Genomic DNA, 12,099 nt, shown 5'->3' with positions numbered 1-12,099 from the left:
AACTACAGATGATGGATGAATTATTCAAAGAACTGTACACTATAGTGAATTTCACTAAAGGTAAACTTAAAACCAAATGTTAGAAATACAAGAAGGAAAGACAGAAATTAAAAATTAACATTAGTTTTTATGATTCATCCACCCATCAATCAATCGATCAAGGTAAAACTATCTTTCTACTTTTACTGTGTCAGACATTGTGCATCACTGGAAACACCCTGGGGAACAGTGAATGCTCCGTGCCATAAATAAACTCATATGCTTGCCAGGAGGACAAATACACCAGCAATCACTGACATCGTTCACACTTGTTTTATACCGTGCCATGGGAGAAGAGGTGGGCCACCCTGAACTGATTCTGCCGGGGAAGGGTAGCGACTGCACAGAACATGCAGTGCTAAAGGATAGAGAAAGCAGACGTCAGTGAGATGGCATCACTCTGGGGAAAGGAGGGACCATAGGAAAACGTATAGGCACAAAAAAATTAAATAAATAAAACCAAAAGCTTTATTCCTGATCTCTGCTTTCCTCCTTGTTGAGACTGTACCTGTTCTTTTCACTTTTTCACTCTTCAATTCAGGGAAATCAAGTCATGTTCTCCCTTGCATTTTCCACTCACTGATCTTGCTGTAATGACCAATAAGTCCCCAACTACTTCATTCAGCAAAATTTTCTCAATTCTGATCTACTAGACAGCTCTGCTGGATTTGCACCCGCTCACCATTGTATTTCCTTTAAACTTTATTTTTTGAGAGTCCATTGATTCATTGATTCCATCTGCTTCTCTTTATACCACTTGATCAGTTCTTCGTCTTCATGGCAGCCATGAACCTGTAGGTCTCCAACTGCCTGGGGCTTACCTAACCATGCAGGTCTCTAAACTCCATTGCTGTGTTTGCTCTAAGGTCTCACTTCCTAGAAGCTGCTTCCAGCCCATACCATGTTCAGTAAGAATTCTAACTCTTCACAGGAAGAAACATTTTTATAAATGAGGCAGTATATGTTTAAGGTGGTTGCTAAGCATTTTAAATGAGCAAAACTTTGTAGTCAGAGTAATCTGGTCAATAAAAACAGTAGCATAGTTTTACACCAGTATAAACCTACAACAAACAGCAATTTAAAAGAGGAAGGACCTGAAGGGCATGTGTGGAAATGGGTTTCAAAAGGGTTGTAGCTTGTGAATTATTATGAAGTTAGAGGGAAGATATCCGAAAACTCACAGGAAGTTCTAAGACCCTATTTCAAGGACTGTGCCTCAGCACAGGTGGTGAGCTGAGGTCACTGGTAAATGTCGGAGGTGTGTGTGCCTGCATGCTCCCCGTGCTCAGTTCAGCAGGGTGCAGTCTCACAGGTTCACCTGTTTCTTCTGGGCAAAATTATTCAAAAATGAACCCAAAACCTGCCTTATGTTCAAAATGTTCCCTGAAATATCAATTAAGTTTGGAACAAATTTACAATTTGGACTCTGACTTGGGAGTGTGGCGGATTGGGCTAATGTTGCAGATGGATGTCATGTACCCGTAGTTCAGATCTCTGAGGTAACGTAAGTGCAGGATAATGAAAGGGGAAGAAATAAAGCTTTCTTTCAGAACAAAGTTATAGTATGTAACATGAATGTCATAATAAAATAAAATGAGAAAAGGAGCATCCTATGTTCCAATAAGTTTAGGAAGTAAGTGGGCTCAGCAATTTTCCTATAGGAGGAAATTTCAGAAACCCTATATGTTCAGGTAAAGTTTGAAATTTCAAGAGAGACACAAGTTTTCAATGCTTTCTAAAAATTATTTGACTTTGAAATCTCATTTATTTCAAGTTGGAGAACACTTCTAACATGCCCTAAAAACAAAGTTCCACGTAGCACAATTTGGTAAACATTTCTTTATGGTACTGTTTTATAGCCATTGTTATAAAATGTAAGACAAAGTTTTTCTCAGAACATAAATAAGTTAGGATCTAACTCAATTGTGTGAATTTTAAAAAGAACCTGCAATAAAATTTCAAAAATACTCTCCATATGTCTAATAGCACTGATTTAATTTATTTTGGGTACAGAGAACTAAATCACAGAAGACAAATAAAATTCCTCCTTGCAGATAATTTCTTCAGCATAACTGACCATACAAATAAATTCTTATAAATATACACCAAATAATTAAATTTGAGATTGTATGTGCATACAGTTTTCTGAGATTTCAGTGTGATTCTGATGTCCATAATTTAAACCCTTTTCTTACAAAAAATAAAAGGGAATAATTTTGTTCTCAAGTACTAATTTACCTATTATTGTTTCCAAATAAATATTTTTATTTTGTTCAACTTTTCTACCAATTATTTTATTCTTCTATTTTTCATATGAAAGCTGATAAAACATTTAGAATAAGTATGAAATATTAAACTGTTCATCAAATAGTCTGCCAAGAGAGAAGATTGACAAATCAACCTAATTTAATTTTTTTAAGATAAAAAGCAATGAATGGAAAGTCATATTACTAAGAATGCTGAAGTAAGGGCCAGTGAAAATTGGCCAATTAAAACAAGCACATCACTAGCAAAATTTGTCAGAATTAACATATTCAGGGCTCAGAAAATTAACAGGGCTTCAAGCAACCCAGAGAGTATTTATTCAAGAAAAAGGGCTGAATTGCAGTAAGAAGAGTAAACTTTGTGGCATTTTGACTGGACCTAATCTCATCTTCTACTTACCAGCTCTGTTGGTATTCTTGAAAACCAGCAGCCTGTAAAAAAAAATATTGAAAACCAGTCACTGAGGAAGCAGAGGGGGAGAAATGACCAGCAGCTCCTTCAAAGTCCATCCACTACCCCAGAAGGGTGATCAACTGACCTCCCTGTTGGTTCCGTGAGAAACTTCATTAGCAGGACTTCTCATTTGGCCTCACCCAGAACTCCCCCACTGAGAACAGCATTTTCCCCAGGGATAGATGTTGAAACCACCAAGAGACAATTGCTGAACATCATGGCTGCCTGAAGCAGTGGATAAAAATTGGGGGAAGTAATTGACTATCCAAAAAACTTGAAAGGAAAGATAGTTGGGTATTTGCAGGGGTTTAAATAAAAAGTTCTGACATATTCCTGGGAATCCATAATGCCATATATATCTGTAGGGCAGTGTGTATGCACAGGAAAGACCTGAGAAAACCCTAAGCTTGCACTTGTAGCTGACTTCAGGGCTCTGTGCAAACAGAAAGCAAAGCTAAGGTAGAGTTGTCAAATGTTGTGTTTCCCCAACACACACAGAGCCCCTCAGCAAAGACTGGGAGACTTCTTGATTCTAGGCACCTAAGGAAACTGTCCAGTCACTAGCTGACCAATAAGCTAACAGAGCAGAGACTTCAGTGGGCACACAAGACAGAAGACATGCAATACAGAATTCTCTCAGAAAAATCACTGCTAAGCAAACTATAACCAACAACAGCAACAAATCCTAAGTAAGAAAGGGAATCCAAATTCCAGAATTGCTATAATACATTATTTAGCATTTCCAGTGTTTTTTTAAGTCTTTCAAATAAATAAGACATAAATCATATGTAGGAGGGGAAAAATCATCCAATAAAAATTATTCCTGGGGAAGCCTAGGACTAGATTTACTACATAAAGACTTTAAGTTATTAAGTACAAACATCTTCAAAGGATTAGTGGAAACCGTATCTAAAGAATTAAAGGAAAGGATGAGTTCCATCAAATAGAGAATATAAGAAAAAAGTGTAAAACTTCATGACCTTCAAATAGGCAATATATTCTTCTATAAAGCCTCAGGAGCACTTCCAATCAGATGGATAAATTGACAGCATAGAGCTTTCTGAGGAAGATGGAGAAGTCAAAGATACTCTGAATTTTAAGCCTGAACCAATGGGACAATGCGCTATCAAGAGGAGTCAGGCGCACAGGGCTAGAGTTGAGTTGGGAAGATTACCCAGAGTCAACTCTCTGATGCTTAAACAATTTGAAAGATTTCTTCTCTGTTGCTTATTGATTAGATAATGTGCTACTCAGGTAAATCCAAAATAGGGAAAAGAAAGGATTCTTGTGTTTTTCCGGTTTCTTCCATGACATGTTTCTGCCATTTATAACATGAGGCTTCTAAGACACCTGCACTCATCTGCTTGAAGAGAGAAAATGTGAGAATCAAGTAGGTGAGCCTCACTTGGTCCACACTCCACTAAGTGGAATTCAGGCCTAAGGCCCCATTCCATCCCAGAAATGGATGGAATTTGTTAATTTAGCTCAGTGCCCAGGAAAAATGCTTAACATTGTCACAAAAGGGAAAGAGATAAAGTTCCTGCCTAAATAGCTAAGAGTTAAGAATTAACTCTGAAAAATTCTCCCCTCTCTTATACCCTGTGGACACCACCTGCAAACCAGGGACAGATAAAACCAAAAGTAATAACAAGAAAATGACAACACACAAATGCCTTAACCTGGAGTTTAAGTAATTTGAAAAGTAACTTTCTTACACACTTTCAAAACTAGCTTAGGTAAAATATTCATACTTCAATTAATAACTTACATCCACTAGTCTTGGCTTGAATAGATACAGTTATCAAGGTATTTGTAGGTTTAATTTAGTGGTGAAAGTAAAAGTAAACAAACAACAACAAAAACAGAATGTTGCCTTAAAAATAAAACAAAATATTGCCTCTTTTGTTGGGGGGGTCTTTCTGTATTTGGAGAAAATACAGTTGTATTAATGCTATTTGGACTTCAAATGTGAATGAAAACTTTTACAGCTTTGATAACAGAAACTCTGCAAGGGAGAAATATCAGATTTTAGTGCACAATAAATGAACCCTTTCTTGAGCCTCTTGCCAAATCGTAATTATCTATATAGTTCTTTAATCTATAGCATACCTGCCTGTATTATTAAGGTATATCCACGTTTCAGATTTTTTAAATTTTTTATTAGTGAATTTTAATTACACAGAATAATGGGCTTCAATGTGTCATATTCATACCTGCAAAAAATGTACTTTGACCGTATCCACCTTGGTTCGAGTATTTTAAATTGAAGCATTACTGCCTGGGTTCTTAATTCAAAGAAATTCAGGAGATAAATTCAGTAGCCTGGGAGGGGATTTGGAAAGGCAGTGTATGTGTTTCAGGACATAGGACAGGGTTTTCCATTTCATCACAAACACACACACACACACACACACACACACACACACACACACACACACACACACCTCTATTTTACACAGGAATAAACCTGGCTGCTTCCAAAGAACGTCCTGTGACATCACAGAACGTCCTCTAGAGATGATTTTCCTTGAAAACCTGAGACGGGAAATCCAATGTCTCACATTCTGCTGGTTCTCGGATTTCACAAGCTTCTGCAAGTGAATCAGTGCCCGCCGGGTAGCGACCGGCGGCCTCTCCCGGACTTGCGCTGCACTTGGATTGGCCAGAAGGAAGTAGAGGAGGAGCCCGGCTGGAGCTTTTTTCCTCCACATACCATAAAAGTCCGCGGCGGCACCCCGGCTCCTCACTCCTCACGCTGCAAACCACGCTTAGGCTGGCAGCTGTCACTTGTCAGAGGCAGTCGATGTGAGCATGTGCACACAGATTCCGCTCCCAATGGCTCAGCAGCTCCCCGGAAAATTATTTTGAAAAGATCTGAATGCATAAGGCTAAAGTTTAAGCAGAAGTGAGAACAAAAAGCAGACAGCAGACTCTGTCAACGGAGAATGAGCCCCCTGAAGCCTAAGATTTTAACGTGATAACCGTCAGAGCTGTACCTCAAAGAGACTAAAAACTCCATTTCCAGCTGTGAGGCTTGTGTCTGCGCCCCAGCAGGAATGCCAATCGCAGCCTCGTAACTTTCAGACCGATCAAGACGGGGAGAAAATAACAGAGAATTCTGACCCAGGAGGTGACATCGACTCCCGTGGGATTTGAATCCACTTTGCGACCAGATGATGAACTCCACCTTCCCCCGTGGGATGCACACTTCTCTGCACTTCTGGAACCGCAGCAGCTACGGACTGCACAGCAATGTCAGCGAAACCCTGGGGAAAGGCTACTCTGACGGGGGGTGCTACGAGCAACTTTTCGTCTCCCCTGAAGTGTTTGTGACTTTGGGTGTTATAAGCTTGTTGGAGAATATTCTAGTGATCGTGGCCATAGCCAAGAACAAGAATCTACACTCACCCATGTACTTTTTCATCTGTAGCCTGGCTGTGGCGGATATGCTGGTGAGCGTTTCCAATGGATCAGAGACCATAGTCATCACCCTGTTGAACAGCACAGACACCGACGCGCAGAGCTTCACGGTGAACATTGATAATGTCATCGACTCGGTGATCTGTAGCTCTCTGCTTGCATCGATTTGCAGCCTGCTTTCCATTGCAGTGGACAGGTATTTTACCATCTTTTACGCTCTGCAGTACCATAACATTATGACTGTTAAGCGGGTCGGGGTCACCATAAGCTGCATCTGGGCGGCTTGCACGGTCTCGGGCGTGCTGTTCATCGTTTATTCGGACAGCAGTGCTGTCATCATCTGCCTCATCACCATGTTCTTCACCATGCTGGCTCTCATGGCCTCTCTCTATGTCCACATGTTCCTCATGGCCAGACTTCACATTAAGAGGATCGCTGTCCTCCCGGGCACGGGCACCATCCGCCAAGGGGCCAACATGAAGGGGGCCATTACCCTGACCATACTGATTGGGGTCTTTGTGGTCTGCTGGGCCCCGTTCTTCCTTCACTTGATATTCTACATCTCTTGCCCCCAGAATCCATACTGCGTGTGCTTCATGTCTCACTTTAACTTGTATCTCATACTGATCATGTGTAACTCCATCATTGACCCTCTCATTTATGCCCTCCGGAGTCAAGAACTGCGGAAAACCTTCAAGGAGATCATCTGTTGCTATCCCCTGGGAGGGCTCTGTGACTTGTCTAGCCGGTACTAAATGGGGGCAGAGGAGAGACTAAAATCCGGCTTAAAGACTTTTTCATTCTTGTGCAACTAGAGCAGTGTACTTCAGCACCCGTGTGTCTTCTGTGTTGTACTTCGATTGAGAAAATTTATGATATAAATAAGCTTATGAGTTTTGATATGAAAAATGTCCAGTCTCAGTATTATAATTCACATCATGCTACTTTTTGGTTGTACAATGCTAACCTGTATTATAGATTATAGATACTATGGATTTACAAAAAGAAAGATGTCCTTATTAAAAGCTTAACACTGTCTCTTTCTTGTTATTTATCATAATTCAACACTTGGCTTGTTTTAGTAATACAGAAATCACAGGTTCATTAACTATATTCTCATCACTGTTTTCATATATTACACTATACAACTTTGAAATGTAGAGGTCCAATTTTAACATGTAACGGGAAAACATTTAGACTGGATGCTTAATCACTAAGTACGTCAGCACCGTTAGTAAATTTTCAAGTAACTTAATAAAAGCTTGCCCTTCCTCCCTGTGTAGAAGTAGAAATGAAGCTCACCCTGAGAGAAAAACAGCTACTGAAAAAGAAAAGTGAGATTCTGAGTCAGAAAACTATGTGTTTCTCAAAAGCAGAAAGATTCATTAGCCCAAGCAAACTGTCTGATAGTGCACAAAGGCAATTCAGTTTGGGGAGGTAAAACAGCAGCTATGGAGATCAAAGTGTTCTGGCAAATCTAAATTGCCATGTCAAGCTGAACTTCCTGATACCAGACTGTCCCCAGCCATCAATGATAACACAGAATAAAGTCTTTCTGTCCCTTTAGCCAGGGACTGGTTTCTGCTGAAATATCTAGGAAAAGTGACATTGCACTCAGAGATGCAGCATTTGATCTCAAAAGAACTCTGTGATTGACAAGTCCCTTCACATTCCACATGAATATGACTTGCTTATTTTCGAACTCGAGTGTAAGTGCTGCTGATCAAGGGTTTTAACTTTCCAAGCAAAGCCCACAGTGCAAGTGCTTTCTGGCAATATTTGAAATATCTAAAATGAAGGCACCTGGGATGCTTGTACATTGCAAGCAGGAAGAAAGGCACCTACTAAGCCTCAGAGGAGGTCATGAAATAAGCTGGGCTTCCCTAGTTACATCTGGGAGAGTGAATAATTGTTTTGCTCCAAATTAATCACACCAATTTGGCCACTGAGCAATACAATCTGAGCTTTCTGGTCTTTATGTACTTTAAATAAAAAGAATATATTAGGCTGATTAGCAGCAAACTGTCCTGTGACTTAAGTATAGCATTCTCAAATGCTCACAGGAAGAGCTCATATGGAAAGGCACACCTTAATTCAAATCTAAATATTTTACATGTTGATTATAAGACCTTAGAAACATTTTCAACATTCATGTGGAAATGTTACCCCAAAGTAAAATCCAGAAGTAAAGTTTACAAGTGAAAAGTGGTACTGAAACTGAATTTTAATCCCACTGCAATTCCTCTATTTTAAAGCAAAAATAGATATGAGGTTTTAAACAGAGACCAATATATCCATCAAAATCTCCTACAGTTTGGATCATAGATGTCGAAAGGTCCATGTGGCACAGGCTTGTCCCTACAGCGGCTCAATAGGGAGGTACTGGAGCCTTTAATAGGCAGGGCCTCATGGGAAGTCCTCAGGTCATTGGGGGTGTGCCCTGTAGGGAACGGCGAGACCCTGGCACCTTCCTCTTTCTTTCTGCTGCTCCCTGGGCATAGGTAGGCAGTTTTGCTCTGCCATGAGTTTCTGCATGCTTCTGCTGCACTGCCACAGGCCCACAGCAATGGTGCCAATCAATCATGGCCTGAAATTTCTGAAACTATGAGCCAAAATCAACGTTTTTCCCTTTATACATTAATTATTTCAAGTATTTGTTCCAGCAATAGGAAGCTGGCTAACTCATAGCCCAGAGCAATCACAGTACACAGATGGTGCTTTTATTATCACTACTCTTCGTGTTTATTCTTTCACATAATGATTCTGAGAAATCTCAGGGACTGAGGCACTGAAAAGAGAGCTATAAGCATGCCCTTCTTCTGCAGTGGCTCTTCTTCCAGTGTATTCTATTCTCCTTCAAGTGCTGCTTCAAGTGCTGAAGCTCAGAAGGAAGTCCTGGTTCCTTCTTCACAGACACACCTTCTGAAGCAGCCGTTAACACGGATGTGTGGGTGTGCCATGCATCAGCTCTGGACCAGCTACACACCACCAGGCTCCACTAGAGCCTCATGGCACAGTGTTAGCTTCAGGGTCTTTAAGTTCCAAGACTGTCCCTTACTTGTCCTATTCTCCAAACTTTCCCGCATTATGTTACTTCCTCTTACTTTAGTAAAATCTAGATTCCTGCAGAAAGACAGTCTTTGCCCAAACCACCCCTAACCTCTATCCCACATGCAATGAAATTGGGAAGCCTACAAGCTCCGATTGGATTGGTGTTGGATTAATCAAGGTGATGCTGTGGTTGAACCCTAGGTTGAAACAAATACATTTAGTATCAGGGCAGGTGGGAGGGGATAGTGGGGCAAAGTTGGAGGTTTGGGAGAAGGAAGCTTGAAGGGCACAAAATGAAGACACTACAGGTGATTACTCCAATCAGGGAAATTTAAATATGTTAGGAAAAAAGACCTGTGCAACACAGTACTGCACAAGAACTTTCCCCACGGAGCGGGAACTGTCCTTCCCTTCCCTCGGCATACCTCTAATGGAAACACGTCACTGGGATAAAGCTCAAAATGTCTTCCAACCACAATATGCAGATTCCAAATTGGCTCAAACCCTGGTTAGACCCACATCACAGATTCACTCTTTCTGCTGTTTGATTTCTGTGCATCCTACATCTTTTATAAGCTCCTTTGAGAGTAAGGTTGCCTCAGTTTCATGGCAGGTCACTGCATTGTGACATGAGTTCTGTCCACGGGAAGATTTACCAGGGAGAGTAGAAGTAAATGGTAGTAATTTCAACATATCGCACATTAATTCTTCAAGTTATGGTATTGGGAGTTAGAAATATTCCTGGCTAAGGATATCGGCATGTGTAAACCTTAGCACAAAGGAGAACTACTCCTTCTGTGGCTTGTCCATCAGGGATGAAACACACATGGGTATAGTAAGTGGAAAACAAGGTACCACTTAGGTCTATGGTATACTCCCCACTCCAACTAGCCAAATCCCTCTTAGAAGATGCGCTGTAGGGCATGGTCTATCCTACGGGTCAAAAAGCATCCCTCCCTCTCATTAAATCCATGTGTTGACATCAGCCAATAGGATAAAAGTGCTTAAACATCATGGCTGAGAAGAAAAGAGGAAGAAATGCATAAAAATAGAAAAAGGAGAGGGAGAGTGCTTCGCAGGCTTTGGATCAGCTTTCCAAATAGGCTGATGGAAAAATAAATAAGCAAGCAAACAAAGCCATAAAATGTGCACCCGTGAGCAAAGGGTTAAATACACATTAGCACTGCCCCTCTGGGGGCTCAGGAATTTCTATACGGGGAGGCTTAAGATGCTATGTGGTTAAAGGAGTTACAAACGACCGTCTTGAACCCTTCTGCATAGCAGTCACCTTTTACTGGGTTGTGTCTTCTTGAAATGTCTTTGGAGACAGACCTCGGTCAACTGATAAACACAGGCACCACGGGAGCCCCAGAATCAGACCCCATCCAAAAAGAGTGTTTCTTCTGTTTGGTGAGGAGAGAGGACTGGAATGAAGAGAGAGCAAGGCAGTGAGTACTGCCTCCTCTTGGTTGTTTTTGGGCTGTTTGTTGTCATTCCATTAACTGGGTGTTATTCTGACACTTTTAAGCTTACAGGCTACTTGGTCCTTTAATTTTCTCTTGCTAATCTAAAAACCATTATTATTATACAGGATAAACATTTCCAATGGATGATTTTAAGCTGAGTTCTTGTTTAATATTTCTTTTCTGTTTTCTTCCACTCAACTTGTTCAGTTGTGGCTTACAACTGCAAAAAGAAGAATGAAAAAGAAAAGCAGACACTTGCATAAGTTTGGTTCAATAGAGCAATGATTGCTTCAGGTGGATGAGGAGGTGAGCTCACTCCACTGCATTCAGTCTAGTTCGCCCACTCTGTACAATCTTACTGGGAAGAATACACATCTGTGAAAAGTATAGGAAGTAGCTATGCTGCAAAAGTACTGCAGCGTAGACACCAAGGCCCGAGAGATACATATTCAACACATATCCATATTATGGCATCAGAAAAGAATTGAAGGGAAAAGAAAATTAGCCTAAATCAGTCAAGTTGAAGTAGACAGATGTGTCCTTGGAATATTCCTGAAAATGGCAAAGAAATATTGCCTACAAAAAAGATTGCCAAGATTTTAATTACAGCATTGAGTTGTCTTTAACATATGGTTGCTGTAAATTTTAGTCTATCAAATTTACAACATTTTTTAAAGCTAAATGGAAAATATTCAAAGTTGTTGAGGAGGCAGTAAAAAAATCGACTTACATCCTTTTGTATTTAAATGTAAACAGATAAACTTATTTTATTGGAGGGTTCCAAGGATTGAGCTCAGGGACACTCGACTACAGAGTCACATCCTCAGTCCTATTTTGTATTTTATTTAGAGACAGAGTCTCAATGAGTTGCTTAGTGCCTCACTTTTTCTGAGGCTGGCTCTGAACTAGTGATCCTCCTGCCTCAGCCTCCTGAGCTGCTGGGATTGTAGGCATGCACCACTGTGCCCAGTTGATGTGATTATTTTTAAGAATAATATGCAATATTATCACAAACACTAAAAGCATCCATCTTTTGATCATCTCGTTACAATTCATTGCAGGCATTGTTAGGTTAAGAAGCCAAACCTGTTGGAGAATCCACATTGCCTCCCAGAAGTACCTATCTGAGGATTATTGGTGCAACATCAAAAGTCCCAGTACCTTTTAGTAATATAATTTTCATCATTATTCTGTTATGAAAATATTGGTAGATAAGGAATGAGGAAATTATTTATGATAACTTACCGATATCTAACAAACAATAAGTAACCTTTTCTTCTATTCAATTCCATTCCATCACTGGTAATCTGTGGAAAAGATAAATGAAAAGAAGTTATAGGTTAAATAAACTATTTTTGAATGAGATCAGATATTAAATATTATCTCTCCATCACGTAAGTAGACT

General features: G+C 40.2%; 1 protein-coding gene across 1 annotated transcript; it reads left to right on the top strand.

The window, feature by feature from the left end:
• Positions 1 to 5,518: 5,518 nt before the first annotated feature.
• On the top strand, positions 5,519 to 7,215 carry MC4R (melanocortin 4 receptor). The gene has a single exon (XM_079109196.1). The coding sequence runs from the start codon at positions 5,931 to 5,933 to the stop codon at positions 6,930 to 6,932; it is 1,002 nt and encodes a 333-aa protein (XP_078965322.1). The 5' UTR covers positions 5,519 to 5,930; the 3' UTR covers positions 6,933 to 7,215.
• The last annotated feature ends 4,884 nt before the right edge of the window (positions 7,216 to 12,099 follow it).

Source organism: Sciurus vulgaris (genome assembly GCF_902686455.1).
Source record: "Sciurus vulgaris genome assembly, chromosome: 13".
In the NCBI taxonomy this organism is placed as follows: Eukaryota; Metazoa; Chordata; class Mammalia; order Rodentia; family Sciuridae; genus Sciurus; species Sciurus vulgaris.
The sequence above is the reverse complement of the archived record's forward strand: the minus strand, read 5'-3'. Positions and strand labels throughout refer to the sequence as shown.